Source organism: Phaethon aethereus (assembly GCF_964289735.1).
Source record: "Phaethon aethereus genome assembly, chromosome: 5".
Lineage (NCBI taxonomy): Eukaryota > Metazoa > Chordata > Aves > Phaethontiformes > Phaethontidae > Phaethon > Phaethon aethereus.
Genome location: NC_138579.1, coordinates 66495927 through 66515639, shown reverse-complemented (window position 1 = coordinate 66515639; position 19713 = coordinate 66495927). Strand labels below are relative to the sequence as shown.

Sequence of the window (19713 nt, the reverse complement as noted above, 5' to 3'; positions counted from 1 at the left end):
AATCTTGCAAGTTTCCAGGGTGCATAAACCTGTCGAAGGGGAGCATCAGACTGATGTAATTGAAACGCAAATACGGGATGCCACATTTGCCCGAGCGGTGGTAAACTAGAACTATATGGAAAAGGAGAATAGATACCTCCACTAAGCATAGGAAGAAGCACATTAGACTGACGTCGTGCTGCTTTAAACAGGAGAGAAGTCAGATGTATGCTTGCTCTGTCAAGCAAGCTGGGTCTGTTGACGGTCTTAGGGGTCTGCTTTCCAGAACGGGAGCTGCAGAGATCTTTGACAAGGTGCCTCAGTATGTTTTCAAAGATTGACGAGAGTTAGAGACACGGCGTAACTTCTTACTTTTCCTTTTCTCTTTTAGAAGTAGATGTGTTCAAAGTGGCTTATCATTGCTAGGAGCCAGCTGTTGGCACACTTTGCCCAGCTAGATTACTGTTAGTCTTCAGGATCTGTAAGTCCCGTAAGTCAGCCTAGGCCTTTCTTCCTAAAGAAAATGGGCTTGGGATTGAGGCACAAGTGAGCAGGAATGGGGATTGTTTGAGGAGGAGGTAGCGGAACAGAGTGCAATTTTAAACTTGAACCTGTTCAACTGATACTCTGTGGATCAGGGGACACAGTTGATAATTTACCTATGCTTTAGCAAAGCTTTTAGCATATTCTCTCATAGTGTCCTTTTAGCCAAATTAGAGAGATGGACTGGATGGATGGACTACACAGTGAGTGGAAAACTGATGTGACCATTTGGCTCAAAGAGTGGCAGTTCAAAGACTGACGGTCCAGGTACTAATAAAAATAGAATAGCCTGATAAACTATCCTGGATTTCACTTGTTTATGAAAACAAAATTCTGAGGTCATCTATGAAATTTCAATAGCTAGCATGGCCCATTGTGTGCAGTCGCAGATATTATGTGGGTAGGTTGAGAACTTGGAGCAACCTGGTCTAGTGGAAGGTGTCCTTGCCCACGGCAGGGAGGTCAGAACTAGATGATCTTGAAGGTCCCTTGCAACCCAAACCATTCTGTGATTCTGTGATTTATGAGAAAGGGAAGTGTCCTACAGGATAAAATACACAGGACTACTGTAGTGGGTTGCACAAGTCCAGCATTCTCCCCAAGTATTTTTAAGTCAGATATTGTACAATGGAAAACAGCTAAATTATCTTTTCTGCAGAAGGAATAAAGTTCTTGGGTAACTATTAAACGCTGGGGGCTTAAACAACCCCCACACATCTTTTGAAATGACTGTTGAGCAATTGCAAGATCTTTCTGCTATTGTATTCAATTTTTCCTTGGTAAAAATAGGAAGTGGTGCTCTAAGAAGTCTATTGGAGATCATGTTACAGTCCGGTGCTGCTTCATTTGTAGTTATGAGAAGGCAGGCTAGAAGAGAGCAGAAAAGGAAATTCTCAGCATACCTTCCAGAGCAGAATTTGCACCTCTACCCCTCCCAGAAAAGATGTGGGTGTTACTATTTCAGCTTTCCAGCAACTTTGCTTTAGGTTGATACATAATGTGGAAAAAAAATACGCATGTATGCTCGTTTGTTCATTGGTTTTATTTTTCAACTCATCACCGGAGGAATTCAGAATACTGGAAATACAGGGAACTTATTAAAAAGTCTGTCACAAGGACAAAAATTGGAGCTTATGAAAAACGGTAGAAGCAAAGCAGCAGCATTGCTTAGAGTGGAAGAGTTTTATTTGATGAGCAAGGCTGCATGCAGGTGTAGGCTTAGAGCCCAGTGGGAATGTCATGATTTACAGCCTGCCGGCATCTGCAGACAGACAGGAAGTAAATGGATTGTATGTAAGTGCTTGCTCCAATGTTGGCTGACTTTTCATTAGGCAGACTGCACCAGTTAGAAGCCAATACAAGCACAGATTTCGTTCTCGGTTTTCTTAATATTAATTTACTGGGCAGTAGTGTGACTAAATTAAAAGTTATCAGAAAAACACAAAAGATAGTATATACGCTTACGCGCTTTCTCTGTACACTTTTAACTTTATTAAGGTATTTAGCTTGGATTTTCATAATATATTTGTTACTGCTCAATATTTTAGCGTCCAGATCTTTACCCACTTAAGTCAGCATCGTTCTGCATCTGGGCTATGGACTTTTCTACTACAGAAGAAAATATGGTTTCATTTATGCAAGTAGTTAGCTATGAGAAGCCTACCTGGCATGATAACTTTTCCAAGCTGAAAAAGGAAATCTTCCAATTTTTCTGGATTTTCTTCAGTGTTGGCAAAGAAAAAAAAACAGAGGGGAATTATCAGCGATTAGGAAAATGGGATGGGCTTTTAGACTGCTGACGTCTGTCCAGGCTTTGCTGCTTGCTGTGAGATACTGACTTAATCACTTGCTATAAAGCTTTCAAAAGCAGGCATTGTTTTCAAGAGCCTTGCTCTCTAAGTGCTGTGTTTGAGATGCTCCATGCCGAAGTTGCATGTATTTTGTTTTAGTTGGAGCTACGAGTGTTTTGCCACTGTAAGCAGAGATTTGATGATTGGCTGTCAAAAATTGGTTAGAAAAAGCATTAGCCATTTCTGAAAAATGTTGGGCGTGTGTCAATTTATTTTTGAGACCAGGATAACCTTTAATCCCTTTTCATCTGGATTTCATTGAAAAATACCAACACAAAATCTAAGTTTTCAAGTAATTTGAAAGGACATTGTTGGGGAGGAGGGGGGAAGGAAAAAAAGGAAGAAAAAAACCAAAAAGGCGAATGTGCTGCACTTGAATCTGTCCTATATGGCATAGCAATTTTTGAGGCCTGGTGGTGTTCATAAATTAGTCATTCACCAACATACATGTTACCAGACAGAGAAGTTGAATAAAACCTATGTTTCCTATAAATTTGATCAACTGAGAGATTTTCATTTTTTGTATTAATTTGGAATGATGGCATTAATGATTGATGTATTTATACATGTTTACTAATGTATGTAGCATTCTATTGCTGCACAATAGTGCAATACAGCGAGCATAAATTCTTCCCACCATTTTGTTTTCAAGTATGTAATACTTGATAAGGAGTAGTAATTGGTTTGCATGTTTCCAAAAGGTTTGGGGTGGAGCCTCCTGGATTAATAAAGTTGGAGAAAGAGATTGAACAAGAGGAAACGCTTTCAGCCCCCCTTCCGTCTCCTTCACCGTCACCAACAAAATCTCCTGGGAAAAAGAGCACAGGGAAACTGTTGGATGATGCTGTAAGTTGTGGGAGGAAACTGCTTCCTATTTGACCCATGCTGGTATGCACTTACTTGCAAAGCACACAGAAGCCCGAGTTTAACATCTCACTGTATTTTAAAGATTTGCAGACGGATAGAGTTCACTTATTTTTGACCAGTTATTTATGCCAGAAGTTTGGAAAAAATGTCACACTGTGTAGGAGATCTGTAGTTTAGCCTAGCTTTGTGCTTAGGGCCAAGTTCCCTTCTTATTACTGCGCTTTCTGTTCACTTCTTATTCATCAACTCCCACTTGCTGTTTTGTCTGAGAAAGGACTGAGTCAGGACTAGGAGATTTGGCCCATACTGACTTGTACAGAATGTTAACAAACACTCCGAAATTATCTCAGCCTAATTTTTACGCTGCTGTTCTGCATGTTTCTCATGTGGTAGAAAACCAAGCATTTTTTTTCCTCGTTGTTAGAAAGAAAGTATCTTGCATTGAATTTCATTAAAGTCTTTGCGCTATACCATAGTGTTCATTTCTGCGTTGCAAACCCTAGAGGGGTTCGTTTGAAACAGCTGGGATCACATGAAAAGGACACATTTTGAGTCCATGAAGAGGTTAAACTTGAAAAGTACAAATATATTCTATAAAAAGAAGCAGTTACTATAGTAACTGCTATATTACAAGGTAGATGTGCCACCTGGGAGTTACAAAGCACTTCTTGAAAAATGTATGTGCCGCTTTTTTGTTACAAAGAGCACACGGAGTAAAATGTTCGTTCATTTTATTGAAATACTTCGTACTATTTGATGCAAATAATTACATTTAACGTCTTTTACATTTTGTCTTCCTTCCTTAACTTTGCAAAACCACTCACTTAGGTTTCAACAGAACTGAGAAAGAACAGTTATGTGTAGAAGGAGGGTGGTGAGTGCATATCTTGTAGGAACGGAACAGAGAGTATGAAGGTTGTCTCCAACCACCTTCTTTAATTTAGAAAGCAGTAGGGATAGAAACAGAATGGAATTCATCCAGCTAGATTCCTGACCCGCACTGCCCCAGACACTCACACCGTAAAATAGCAGCAGTGCTCATATAGGCCAGACACAAAATAAAATAGGATATAATTCTTCCCTCTGCTTCCTTATTTGATTTCCAAATTGCACTCAATAATACTTCTGTGTCCTTTGGTACAGGAAGGTAATGGAAGCCTCAATATCAGGATCAGCAATGAAGGTCTTATTATCCTCTGTTTTACACCAGTATAAATCTGTTGGCTTTCATTCTCCACAGGCCAAAGATGGATCTATTGTGCTTACCCGGTTCAAAACAACCTCGAACCTGTTAGGTCTGGCTACTCTGTGTTTTTGCCTGCTTAGGTGAACCCTGGTAGATGCAGCTATTAAGGCACAGTTCACACTACCCATTTTCAGCTTTGAATTTCACGAGTGTCTCCAGAGGTGATAAATGCCATAGGATATTATGTTAGAAATCACTGATTATTGCGTAGCTTTCAGAGGGCCGTTGCCAAATAGTCCTCGAAGCACAATCCCAGTCTTGGTACTGCATTCCGAGAGATACAAGAATGCACCTTTTGCACCCTCAGCAACTTGCACTTGATGGATTTAAGTCATCAGCCACTGACTTCATATATGTTCTTTCTGTTGTACACTGACTATCTAAATAGTTTGGTTCTCCAGAAATGGAGGCTAACGCTCGCCCATGTTGATAAAAATCACTGGAATCATTATCTTAAAATTATTCAGTGACACTGCATTCAAACTGAGGACAACTCATCTGATACTTGAGAAACATTTTTTTTGTGTGTAAAATACCTGTAGAGTTTGTCTGCTGAGTGTTATTTTAATATGAAATTTTTCACAAAAATATAATGCCTTGGTTTAAAAAAAGCTAAGAATAATAATTTAAAAAATATTCCACAAAGTAATAAAGTTATTCAGATAACACTGAAAAACTTCAGAAATAATTGGAAAGCCTTTAAATTGGTCAACAGGGTTAGTTTCAAAGGCATATTTGCTCCCTATTCTAGTATAGAAACAATAATTGATTAACTTCTTAATTTCTTTCCGCTTTATTTAACATACTATAATTTTATTTTAAAGGCAGATCTGAAAAACATTTATTCAAGATAACAAAACACCGATCAGAGTGCCATAGCTTTGTCCTGATTTTTTTTTTTTTTTTCTGAAATGGTTTAGGACTTAATTTGTTAACTATTCTGAGAATATCTTTTCCTGGACCTCAGACCATTTTTGCAGGCCTTGGTTTACAAACTCTATTCGAAGGGTCTTTAGAATATTATTTGAAGTGGACAAAACCCCTAGGAAATTGCTCTGGCATTCTGCATTGTTTGACACTGACGTACTAGGTCAGCATTCATCCAAGGAAACTGCAGTATTTCAAAATGCTGCACTTGTTATTTGCACTATGCAGTAGTGCAATTTGCATGTCAAATAAGAGTTTCTCAACAAGATCTGCTCTCTTGGCATTGTTGGCTCTGCTACTTTCAGAGTACAAAATATACTTGTCCTAAACAGAAATGCCTTCGGTAGCACATGCAAGGCCAGGTTTTCACAAGAGGCTGAAGTCAAGCTGATGCGGCTAATAAAAAGCAGGAAAGTTGTTTTCATCTGTCTTTTCTCAGCCCATATTTTTGGGGCTATGTAGTTAGGTTTGGCAATGATAGAGTAGAGTACTCTTGAGGCCCCTTTAAATTACCCTTGATTGCACTAATACCTTAAGGCAGAGATGATCATCAAAGGGTTAGCAATACCGGGGAGCATCTTGGCATGGACTTGTGATTATGTCACAGTATTTTCTGTATACTTTTATTAAGGTGTAAGTTCACTATTTGAAAGTGCCAAGTGAAGGTATTGGGCAGGGCCTTGTGTTGGTAAGCAAGATGCTTCTGTATTTATTACATTTGTGTACAAGGGAAAATACATTGTTATGACAACTTCATTTTGCCTGTCGGCTATATTAGGACTTCGACAGTTGAGCTGATTCACCATAAAATACTGAGAACCCATCTACGAAAGTTTGATGCTGAACTCAAATTAACGAACTGTTTGACTTCAATTAAACGGTGCAAATTCTATGTTGGACTCTGTGACACTTGTCTCTATTTTTACCTCATCACAGCTGTAAAATCATTCTTGATATTGGAAGCACCATAGTCTGGGATTACAGAAATATTAAGAAAATTAACAAAAACTAAGAAAATATCATCAGTGAAGACTTAGATTAGTGATATCATGTTATGGCAAATGTCTACTTGAATGTTTTGCTACATGTGTTGTTAATAACAATTGTTTAGAATAACTTCTGTGTTCTTCAGGTTAAACACATTTCTGAAGATCCACCTTGTAAATGCCCAAACAAGTTCTGTGTGGAGCGTCTTTCACAAGGAAGGTACAGAGTTGGAGAGAAGATCCTCTTTATTAGGGTAAAGGTTTTATTTTTTGTTTTGTAGTTAATTGCTGTTATCTGCTATCTTCCACTTGGCAAATGATAACACTGATTAACAGGAGAAAATATTTTCCTTATTAACCAGCATGGACTTATTTTTATGATGCTGTCAGGAATAAACTACAGTTTATTCTTAGTTAACTGACTCAAGGAATTATTAGCATGTGGTAGATCCTTCTAACTTGAGGTCATTGAATTTGCTCTATCTTTGATCAGTGGCAACCAAAAGTCTTCACAAACGGAGATGATGACTTCCTCTCAGTTCAGTTTGAAAGAACATCCACTTCATTGAAATGGCCATTTTCCGACTTTGCTTTCACTGGTAGTATTTGACAGGTCAGGAAACAGATCAAAGACTTCATGATCATTGAATTGCCAAGTCATGACTAAGACATATTGCTAAAGTAGGCTGAGGAAAACATTGATGTCCATGGTACTTCGTTTGATTAACAGGTATTTCCAAACCCAGTGTTGTATTTCAGATTTCATATGTAGTATATGAACTCCCATAGCACAAAGTTAATCGTTAATATAAATATTTGCTAGCATTAGTATCTGGCTGAATTTAGCACAAATATATTATCCAAATTTAATTTTGATCCTTTTAATCTTCTGTATATATGCTTATGGTAATAATGTGAAAATATGCGAATCGTATTATTCTGTAGTAGTAGGTTAAGAATCTGATTTGTGCTATGCTGCTTCCATTTTCCATTTTGCTCTCTGCATGTACTAGTCGTGAGGAGTGACTTGACAAAATGATAGCTCCTGCTCAGAAGTAACTGTTACCCTATTTCGTGAAAGGCATGCCACTGTGACCTGATAAAGCTGAGGATTTAGCACTTGTGAGAACAAAAGAAGTCAGAGGGACTACTTCCCATCTGTAGAAGTCAAGTTCCTAGCTCAAGAAAACACCAGAGTGCTTGCTCTGCCATAAACTTGTGCTTAACTTACACTGAAGTTAAATTTAGATAAGGGTTTAGGTTTTCTCATGTGTACGAAGTTGAGAACATGTTTAAGTACTGTGTGAAACAGGGATTGAGAACTCCCAATTAATTCAGTAATAGCTCAGGAAGAAGAAATAATACAGGATTTGTCACAGATAGTTTGAGATTTAACATGCTAGTATAAAGGATTAATAGCTTTTCTGTTTCATAGCCAGTGAGACTTTTTTTTCAATTCCGCAGTATTTTTAGGTACTTGCTTATTACTAGCTTCAAATGACTCTGAAGAAGGTAGTGTTCATTAACCAAAGATCCCAGTAATCTGGCACAGTTTCACACTTATGTTTTCCTCCTTTTGATTGTAATTTCAAATAACAATATCGAAGTATTTTTAATCTTCTAGTTTTCATAAACTAAGTTTTTCTGCCAGAATGGTGAGTGTCAAATTCCCTTTTGCTGGCTTCTTTATTGTGCAGTGTAGTCCAAGTCAGATTTCATTCCAAGTTTGCAAACAAAACACCCTTTTCATATCACGCTACCACATTCCAAGTTGAATTGTGCCAAAAAATCAAAGACATTAAAGACATTAAACATTAGACATTAAACTGCAGTATTAGAGATCATTCCTAAAACACTGGTATCAATGGAAATGTGCCATGAACTTCAGTGGGAGCAAGTCCATATTCCTAGGTTTTAAAAGTTGGTTGTCTTTTGGTTTTGGTTGGTTTGAACCTCATTTTGGAATGCTTCACTGGATCACCGTAAGTTTTTACTCTTTGTTCTGCACGTTCTTACTGTGTACATAAGTAGATTTATTAGTCTTTCTTTGGAATCCTTTGGACACTTGTGAGAAAACACATTTGAGATGTGTAGCTGACTTATTTTGTTGAAATTTGGCACCCTTTTTGATGCCACTGAGGTGGTTCCTCCTATGTTGTATGTTCTTTACGCAGCATGACACAGCCAGATATGTGCCATTTATTTATAACCCAGCGTGTTCCAGTCTACTTGAGATCAAAAGTTTTATTGTTTTAAGTTGGCTTAGTATACCCATTACTATCTCTATTAGCTTTCTCCAGTAACCTATGTAGGACTTAAAGCCTACAGAGTTTCAGTGATGCTACAAGTATGCCATGTGACAAAACATTACAAGAGTGAAATTTAAAGTAGAGTTAACACCTCTTAATTGACGGTTAAGATTTTTTCAGAAAATATTTAATAAAATTACATCCATGAAAATTTGTTTTATTCTAGTCCTACAAGTGCTCTTAAACAAACAAGCAAAAAAAACCCACAAAAAACCCAAAGAGTGATTCAGGCAATTTTTTCTTTAATTTATATCTGTGTATGAAACAAGTGAAAAAGTAATAGTAAAGAAAAATAAAACCTGGCAGAACATAGAATTCACACAAAAATCACACACAAAAAAATTATGCTTCTTAATATGAAGGAATTGTAAGGCAAAAAAACTTTGGAATATGTGGCAAAGGCCAGAGGACACAGTCCAAATTTCTCTTGTATAGCAGTAATTTCTTAAGGTAGTGGTCCTCTTGAAATTTTGTGAATAAAGACTTAATTTTTTTTTTCCCCCCTACATGGAAAAATTTTTAAAGTTGAGATAAAAATAAACCGTGGAAGCCCATGGAGTAATGGAAATGACGAAAACCCATGAAAACATTAAGACACTTCTGAAGTCTGCTGATAAAAATGCATGTCACAAAAGGAGTTCTTCATGCATGAAGTAGTTCCGTAACGCATAAACTGAACACGGTTACCATAATGGTGTGGTGGTTTAGGTGCTAAAAATTTATTTTCAATAAAAATTTATCTGCTCATGAGTTCTTTTTCCTTCCTGCCATATAGGAATGAGAGCCTAAATTCCACTTACACAAAAGGCATGTTTTACAATAATAGGTTGTGTTAATAACTTGAAGTAAATGAAATGACTAGCTTACTTAAAACTGAAACATTATTTTAGAATTAGTGTGATCTCTCTATGTGTGCCATATACAATCAATCATTTGCCTATTCACTCTTGGATGCTACCGTTATTCCCTGAACTATTTCATGGCATAAGCCTTAATCTTTCAAAGTAGAATTGAATTAATATGCCTTTTTAAAAAAATAAAGAAAAAAAAAGACATAAAAACTTACCTTGCACAAAGCCATGTTTTATAACTTGGAAAAAAAGAGTCACAGAGTTTGAAGTGCTTGCTTCTTGCAGAAGGCAGTAAAGGAGCTATATAGATTAATAGAGGGTGTTTTTTTTTAATAGTTAGAAATGTCAGCCAGACCTTAAAAAAAGGTGTATTTTTTTACCAATTTCAGTGGCAAATATTCTTATTTCAAGTTATCTTGTGTTTAATACGTTGTAATTTTATAAGGAGGTACGCTTTCCACAAACTGGCAAGCTTGCTAGAAAGACTGGTCCTGTTGGTCCGTACCCATAATAACGTTCAAATTTTTGAGTTCTGCACAATGGAAAAATTATTTCATTGTGCAACTGGAGTCAGATTAAATGATACAATGGGTCCTGGCTTTAAAGCCTGTCATTTTTCCTATGACTTACAGGCGTTCTCTGCCTTGCAGACCAGATGATAAGCACGTGATTGCTCTTACACTTTTTGATCTTGCACTTTTAATAGTTGATACCTGTTAGCATTATTTTGCTGTAGTAACAATAAAATGTTTAATACTAGCTTCCTTTAAATCCCAGGAAATGAAAGACACGATTTGCCTGCTATAGCACCTGTGTAGAAACTTTATTTTGGGATTCACTTTCAAAATGAGTGTGTGTGTGCTTCATATATATATGTGTATACAGATAAAAACACTCTGCAAACAGTCTATGCGATTACCTCTTCCTAATGAGAGTAATGTACTGATGTATTAAAATGGAAGCATGCTTTACTCCAAGCCATCCAGGTAGGGTTGATGTACCAGATAAGAACTGGAAATAAGGAAAAATGGAAAGCAGATTGATTATTCTCAAGACTCAAATGGTTTGTCCTGCTTTTCCAATCCAAATACATAGGTCATGTTCATAGCTTTTGCTTGGTGTGCTTTTGTGTTCTGTTTTTTTTTTTTTTTTTCCTTTGGCATCACTTACCTGGCTTTTATTATCTTCCTTATTCCAAGGGTTGTAACAGTTGATCTGCTTTTCCCAGGCCATTTCACTTCTAGTCTTCAAAATAGTCTACCTTTTTAGCACCGAAATTCCTTCTTTCATAGAATCAGAGAGTTATTTATGTTGAGAAAGACCTTTAAAAGATCTATTAATGTAGCATTGCCAAGTCCACCACCAAACCATGTCCCTAAGCGTCATGTCTACACGTCTTTTAAATACCTCCAGGGATGGTGACTCAACCACTTCCCTGGGCAGCCTGTTCCCATGCTTGACAACCTTTTCGGTGAAGAAATTTTTCCCAATATCCTGTCAGCCTCCCCTGGTGCAACTTGAGGCCACTTCTGCTCGTCCTATCGCTTGTTACTTGGGAGAAGAGACCAACACCCACCTTGCTTCAGGTAGCTATAGAGAGTGATTAAGTCTCCCCTCAGCCTTCTCTTCTCCAGACTGAACAATCCCAGTTCCCTCAGTCGCTCTTCATAAGACTTGTTCTCTAGACCCTTCACCAGCTCTGATGTTCTTCTTTGGACACGCTCTGGCACCTCAATGTCCTTCTTGTAGTGAGGGGCCCAAAACTGAACACAGTATTTGAGGTACGGCCTCACCAGGGCTGAGTACAGGGCCATGATCACTTCCCTACTCCTGATGGCCTCTCTATTTCTGATGCAGGCCAGGATGTTACTGGCCGCCTTGGCTACCTGGGCACACTGCTGGCTCATATTCAGTTGGCTGTCGAGCAACACACCCAGGTCCTTTTCTGCCAGCCACCTTTCCAGCCATTCCTCCCCAAGCCTGTAGCGTTGCATGGGGTTGTTGTGACCCAAGTGCAGGACCCAGCACTTGGCCTTGTTGAACCTCATACAGTTGGCCTCAGCCCATCGATCCAGCCTGTCCAGATCCCTCTGCAGAGCCCTCCTAACCTCCAGCAGATCAACGCTCCCGCCCAACTTGGTGTTGTCTGCAAACTTACTGAGAGTGGCACTTGGTCCCCTCATCCAGATCATTGATAAAGATATTAAACAGAACTGGCCCCACTACTGAGCCCTGGGGAACGCCGCTTGTGACTGGCTGCCAGCTGGATTTAATTCCGTTCACTACAACTCTTTGAGTCCGGCCATCCAGCCAGTTTTTTACTTGGAAGAGTATGCCTGTCCAAGCCATGAGCAACCAGTTTCTCCAGGGGAATGCTGTGGGAAATGGTGTCAAAGGCTTTACTAAAGTCCAGGTAAACAACATCTGCAGCCTTTCCTTCATCCACCAAACGGGTCACCTTGTCATAGAAGGAGATCAGGTTTGTCAAGCAGGACCTGCCTTTCATAAACCCATGCTGACAGGGCCTGATCATCTGGTTGTCCTGTATGTGCTGTGTGATGGCACTCAAGATGATCTGCTCCATAACCTTCTCCGTCACAGAGGTCAGACTGACAGACTTGTAGTTCCCTGGATCCTTCTTCTGGCCCTTCTTGTAGATGGGCATCATGTTTGCTAACCCTCAATCAACTGAGACCTCCTTGGTTAGCCAGAATTGCTGATAAATGATAGACAGTGGTTTGGTGAGCACTTCTATCACCTCCTTCAGTACCCTTGGGTGGGACCCATCCGGCCCCATGGACTTGTGTGTGTGTAAATGGTGTAGCAGGGGGCTTCATTCTGCTCCCTGCGCCTGTCTTCCAGTTCAGGGGGCTGGGCACCCAAAGAACAATGGGTCTTGTTATTAAAGACCAAGGCAAAGAAAGCATTAAGTACCTCAACCTTTTCCTCATCCTTTGCCGCTGTGTTTCCCCTTGCATCCAATGAAGGATGCAGATTCTTTCTTTGTTTGTGAATGTATTTATAGGAACATTTTTTATTGTCTTTTATGGCAGTAGCCAGATTAAATTCTAGCTGGGCTTTGGCCCTTCTGATTGTCTCCCTCCATAACCTCACATCATCCTTGTAGTTCTCCCTGAGTTGCCTCCCCCGTCTTCCAAAGATCATAAACTCTCCTTTTTTTCCTGAGTTCCAGCCAAAGCTCTCTGTTCAGCCAGGCTGGTAGTCTGCGCTGCCGGCTTCTCTTTTGCCATATGGGGATGGCCTGCTCCTCCGCCTTTAAGATTTCCTTCTTGAAGAATGTCCAGCCTTTCTGGACTCCTTTGCCCTTCAGGACTGCCTCTCAAGGGACTCTGTCAACCAGGCTCCTAAACAGGCCTGGACTCTTCTCTGGAAGTCCAACGTGGTAGTTCTGCTGACTCTCCTCCTTCTCCAACGATCAAAAACTATAATTTTGTGATCGCTATACTCAAGATGGCCTCCAACCATCACATCACCCACAAGTCCTTCTCTGTTTGCGAACAACAGGTCCAGCAGGGTGCCTTCCCTAGCTGGCTCGCTCACCACCTGTGTCAGGAAGTTATCTTTCACACACTCCAGGAACTTCCTAGACTGTTTTCTGTCTGCTGTACTGTATTTCCAGCAGACATCTGGTAAGTTGAAGTTCCCCATGAGAACAAGGGCTAGCAATTGTGAGACTTCTCCCAGCTGCTTTTAGAATATTTTGTCTGCCTCTTCATCCTGGTTGGGTGGTCTATAACAGACTCCCACCACAATAGCTGCCTTGTTAGCCTTCTCCCTGATTCTTACCCATAAACATTCAACTTTATAGTTACCATCATGAAGCTCTAGACAATCAAAATGCTCCCTAAGATACAGGGCTACCCCACCGCCTCTCCTTCCTTGCCTATCCCTTCTGAAGAGCCAGTAGCCATCCACTGCAGCACTCTAGTTGTGCGAGTCATCCCACCATGTTTCCATGATGGCAACTGTATCATAGCTTTTCTGCTGCACAGTGGCTTCCAACTGCTCTTGATTGTTGCCCAGGCTGCGCGCATTGGTGTAGATGCACTTCAGTCAGACTATTGATCCCACCACCTTTTTGGGGGCCTATGTGACCATTCTCAGGGACTTCTATCGTTTCTAACACATCAATAACCTTTGTGTCTTTGCTGCCACATGGATCTCCATCCCCTACTTCCACTGAGACAGCAGACTGAACGACCTCGCTAGCACACTGGCCCTCAAACATTGGTGTGCCACCCCCAGACTTATCCCTAGCGAGCCTGGTTTTCTCCTGTTCCCCCTTCAAATCTAGTTTAAAGCTCTTTCAGTGAGGTTGGCTAACTCCTGTGCAAAGATCCTTTTCCTCCTTTGAGACAGGTGTACCCCATCTGTTGCCAGTAGGCCTGGTGTCATGTAGACTGACCCATGATCAAAACCCCAGAATTCTGCTGGTGACACCAGGCTCAGAACCAGGTATTGATCTGCTGGTTCTTCCTATTTCTTCCCTCATCATTCCCTGCAACTGGAAGGACAGAAGAGAACACTACTTGTGCTCCTGATCCCTTAACCAGTCGTCCCAAGGCCCTGAAGTCTCTCTTGGTTGCCCTTGAAATTTTTGCAACTTCATCACTGCCTACCTGAAAAATCAATAATGGTTAATAATCTGAGGGCTGTAGCAGAGTAGGAAGCTTTCTCTTCACATCTTTAACCCGGGCCCCAGAGAGGCAGCAGATTTTACTAAGAAGTGAGTCTGGTCTGCATATTGGGCCTTCTGTTCTCTTCAGAAGGGAGACTGCTATGACAATGACCCGTCTTTTTTTTTTTTTTTTCTTTATGGAAGCAGTTTTGATGCAAGGCGTAGGCCGACTGAACCTCGGCAACACCTCTAAGCTAGATGAACCATCTTTGGAGCTTCATATATATAAAATACCTTTTGAGGATGTGTGAAATGTGAAAAATATTGGCAGACCAGGAGAGGGACTTGATGCTGCCTTTTTCTTCTATTTTTTTCTTTTCTTTTTTTTCTTTTTTTTTTTGTCTTTTCTAATAGGAAGAAGTTGAAATAACTCCTAAGGAGATGTAGCGGGATGCCTGGGAGTCGCAAGTGAATTCTGAAAACATACCTTGGGCCTCAGGACAGTGACAGTCATTGGCCTCTTCTTTGGGCTTCTAATTTCAGTCTCCTCATGCTTATAGACAAACGTACTAATTCTGAACCCCAGAATGCAGAAGACCTAGGGAAAAGCATGTCTAAAGTCCAGCCCTAATTTATGTCCCAGATGCAAGGTCTTTTTGGAGGTCTTCCAGCAGTGGATGGCTGGACACTTTTTTACTATGTGCCAATTCCTCTACAACTGCTTTATGCTCATAGAGTAGTTGGCACATTTCGGTCTTGCGCTAAGAATTCCGTGAAGGTCAAATTCTTCTCAACCTTCTCAGGTTTTGTTTTTGGTTTGAAAAAAGTCCTTAAAAGACTGGTAAATAAAAAGTCCACAAGACTCAAAGGCTCTTAAACATTAAATCAGTGATACTGAACATGTCTCAGTGGGGTGACTGCAGTCCACTGCTGCCTATAGGACAGGCAGCCAGGAAATCTCTTTTTTTCTTTACTCTCCCATTAACCTGTTGAGTGACGTTGGGCAGACCTGTGCCCTCCCCTAACTTAAGTTACAGCTCACTTGTTCTCACAGTTACACTTTCTTTCCTGCTTCTCCCTTTTTTCCTTTATTTTTTCCTCTTCCTGCCTTGAGCCTTTCTTATTCAGGCCTAGTAGCGGCTTTGATGGAGCAGAAGCCCGTGGACATCTCTCTGCTCACGCTGTACTTGATGATACTGTGTTTGCACTGAACACAAGAGCAGCTACAGTTCCACTCTCTGGTTCTGTGAAGACTTGACATTTCTAATTAAATGGCTGACAGACTTTCACTGAGGGTTAGCCACACCCATAAATTAGTAGAAATTAAATAGGTGGGGTTTTTTTCCCCTCTTGATTTAATTTTCTCTATTTTTTTCCTTGCCATGCTTCTTTTGCATGGCCATTCATGTTAATTTAGTGTATAGAACTTGTGTGTGTTGGGGATAGTTTAGAGTGCATATTGTGAGCAAAAATGCTTTGAAAGGATTCATTGTAAACTTCTTTACTAAAAAGCTGTGTAAGTCAAATTCCCAGCTGCTAATTCAATGGGAAAGTGATGGAGTTACTCCTTTTTACTTTCACTTAAATGGTATTCTCGTTAGTTTTGGTTGAAAATGTTTTGACAGAATATATCTCCAATGCAATACTCTGATTCAGTGGAACTGACAGGCTAGGTAATAGTTTAGCAGTTTTTCTCACTAGCTTAGACCTTGGTGAACTCCTGTGGGCAATTAAATATTGTGTGCCTTTAATTCCCAGTGTCTCTTTCTATGTAATATTGCTCTATGAGAACTCCACTTGGATGTCTGAAACATCTTTAGCAAATCATGTTGTGCTTTTCTAAGATGCAGTGCATCTTCAAGAAGTGTCATAGTCTAGTTCTTGCAATGACTATTAGACCTGCAGTAATTTCCTGCCGAGGTATTTATAATTTAGGCTTCCGGAGTTGAACTTAAAACAACGTAAGGTTCCCTGTATTCGGTGGAAAGAGAAATGTCCCTCAGGATGTGGCTCAGAACAGGAGGCCAGGGTAGGGTATTCTGAAGCTATACGTGTAATATCTTTAGAAGTACTACCCAAATATTCAACTGACTTCCTTAGCGATGTGACTCAGGCTGAGGAAGCCTTCGGTGTGCTCTGGGTGCAGCCAGTGCCTGCGAGAGCTGAAGATGGCAAAGCGAGACCTCCCTGGGGGCCAGAGTTTCCTCTCTGGCACGAATGTGCCGGGGTAGAGCCGCCCTGCACGCCAGCATCAGTGGTGTCTTCTGTCTGGTAACTAACTGTGCAAAAAATTTCTCCATACTTAAAAGGTAAAAAAGATGAGTAACAAAGCTAGCCAAATATGTTCTGTATTACAGATCTTATTATTTCAGGCCTTCCCTCCCCCCCGCCCCTAGAATACTGAGAATACAAAAATTGACCAAATTATATAACTCCCCTCCTGTCTGTCCATCCCCTTTTTTTTCTGCTCCTCTGACTCCTTTTATACTCCATTATTATTAGTCTACGGACAAGAATTTGCAAAATGAAACAGCCTTTATTGTTGAGAACCACAGATTGGGTCCCAGAGGTTTATACTGAAAATATGAATAAAGGAAAGTGTTTGTTGTTTGTTCTGTTACTTTCTTGTTGTGGTTCTGTTTAATAGATTTCGTAAGAATCCGTTTAACACTTACTAGACATTAATACATTTTACATTAACGATGAGACAGCAGTTGATGCTCACAATTTGGAAGTAGTCAGCCTGATGTATTAGAACTAGAGATGCAGCTATTTGTGGTGTTGCTCTTTAAGAAGGGTAGCACTGAACTTCACATTTCCCTACTTAAACTTCTTCCTTGATGAGGTGAAAAGGTCTTGTATGACAGTAATGTGAATAATATTTAACAGAGTCAAGGAAAGCACATCTATCTTTTGTAGGATGACGCTGCAGTATTTTATGGGGTGAATTAAAGTTAATCTTCACTGTAGCTTTAGATAATTAGTATAGAATGCAAATTAAAAAATGATTCTTTGTTGTGATATACTTTGTGTACGGTGTACTTTTACACTAGAAACATAACTCACGCTACCAAAATGACAATGAATGAGGCTTACGTGGTGGCGTCAGTAAACCGAAGTTTCTGCGCTGTTCATCAGAGATTCTCATTCAACGTTTACGATTCGGGCATAAAAGTACAGTGATTATCTATTGCAGCACTCTCTAACTTTAGGGTAATATTCTTAAAGAACTCACAGTTTTCATGGGAATTTCCAACTGGGCTTTATATCTTGACTTGAGAATGATGGTACTACATAGAACTGAACTGGTCATGATTTAACAAAAATTGTATCTAGGCTTTTAAAATATTTAATACAATGTGGTTTGGCCTTTCTTTTCCTGAAATAACAGGAAAAAGTTAAAGTGCATTTTAAAAAGTGTTTTATTTCTTTGTCATTCTCTTACCAGTGTGAAAGCAATGGTTTTTCCTCCTGTTGCATCCAGTTACACTTTGTATGCATTCACGTTGTTCATTAAAAACTATTTATATCTACTGTATTTTATTCTGAAGCTCCATCGCACCTGTGTGGCAACATGCAAGATGCATGTTACCATAAATAAAGGCAGCAGGATCTTATCCCGTATGTTTATTGATGAGTTTGCCCTCTGTGCTGCCTTCTAATTCTCTCGAGTAGAAAAGTAGTAAATGCTCTATTTCCAAATCCTCTTTTTCACGTTGAAATATTGAATATTGTATTTTAATGAGATTTGCATACCAATTGATTAGTCAACCAATCTTTTCCACTAGGATGGTTTTTTTCTAGCAGAAGTTATGGGGTGCTCACTCTTCCTAAAGAGACATGGGGAAGTTGAGGGGGTTTTTTTGGTGTGTTTTGTTTTCTTAAAAAGTGAATATTCTTTTTTAGACTCTGAGGGCTACATTCATCTCGCCTAGATTTGATGCCTACAGAGCTCGTTCAGTGGAGAGGAACAAGCAATTCCTTTCTATTTCTAATATGTTGATTAACTGGTTTGTTAATCAACTTACAGAATTGCATGTTATATTGTTTATGTCTTAGGTTAAAACTTTTAAAAGTAAACTGTCCATTTCAGATATTCCTTTTTCAAAATTATGGGGAATTTGGTTTTTTACATTGGTTCCTTAAGATTCTGTCTTGAAATGTTATGTTCCAACTGTAAAAGAAAAAAAAGCAAAACTTAAGGTGCATCTGTGTGAGTCCATAGGAATTGATTTCTCTTTCAAAAGCCAAAAAAAAAAACCCAAACCCAATTATCAAGAATAAACTGTCATGGTAGAGAATGGATAAAACAATGAGACATTCATCCGTAACAGTTATGTCCTTGAATTATTTATTAATCTGTCTAGGAGCCAGAGACTATGAAACAGTCATGATAAATTCAGCTTATCTGTCTTACATATGCAATAGGATAGAAATAATACTTGTAGGATATATTGAGCAATGTTTTGAAGTGCAGATTTTTAGATTTTATGTAACTGCAATGTAATAAAATTTTCCTTTGAAATGTAATTTGCTGTTAATAATTTAGCACAGTATTAATAGTTATTTTTACTTCACATTTTAAATTTCATTTGCTAATTTAAATTAATCATTCAAAAGACTGGTTGGCAAATGTTCTTGCTTACAGTAAAAGAAAATTAAGGAAAGAGGTTTTAAGGTTATGTGCACTCAAGTTTGATTGTGTATTTTGCTCTCATATAATGACAACTTGACCATTTGAGCTGTTTGTGCTCAAATATATATGTGCTCACATCTCTATATGGGAACATATATAAATTTAGTTTATGATCAAAATACATGAACAGGTTAAAATATATGTTTTCCTAGTTCTCCAGGGGTACCTGTCAGACCCTAAACTAGACTCTATCAGTTGCTGTCTCTGCTTCTTGAACGTGTGACCTCTTTTTATGTTACAAATGGAAATAGCTGCAGCAAATGACTACCCCGGTTCACGTGGGACCAAAATTATGCTTCAATGGCTCCTCCATCAACAGAAATTGCAAATGCTCAACTAAGGTCAACATTTGAGCCTGGCTTTATTTTCTGTGGTTTTGTTTAATTTCTTCTTGGCATTAGAAGTAGCGTTTTTTGAGTCCAAGTCTGCTTATATGTTTTGTGCGTCAAATAATGAATTTTTGCAGAAGTGAGTTTCTATGTAGTTTTACTCTTTTAGCAATGGACTATTAAAAAGGTTATAATTACTGCCTTTTTGCCTTGATGAAGAGTTTATTAATGATCACATGAATGCTGTAGAGTAAGTGCTAACTTAGGGAGAGATGTAAGTTGGTACACAAACACTGAAGTCAGCAGTAGCCCACAAAAGCCAAGGGGTAAAAATTCTAGCTTCTCCCAATCTGGAATTTGGAGTTAAAACTGGATATGAAGTTCCGTTAAAATATATACCCAACGCCATTATTTCTCCTTTTCTGAAAACAACATTGTTTTCCTTACCTAAGTCCAGAAATAATTTCTTGTGATTGTCTTGTAGTAATGAA

The 19713-nt window shown here is 39.2% G+C and overlaps 1 protein-coding gene across 1 annotated transcript in view; it reads left to right on the top strand.

Moving 5' to 3' along the window:
- Positions 1 to 19713, top strand: part of GAS2 (growth arrest specific 2) — a gene marked incomplete at its 3' end in the record, with an annotated part of 87318 nt that overhangs the window by 37944 nt on the left and 29661 nt on the right. The window contains exons 5-6 of the mRNA XM_081999881.1: positions 3074 to 3218; positions 6545 to 6652. Of these exons, the coding sequence (XP_081856007.1) occupies positions 3074 to 3218; positions 6545 to 6652 (253 nt within the window). The remainder of the gene's footprint in view (positions 1 to 3073; positions 3219 to 6544; positions 6653 to 19713) is intronic.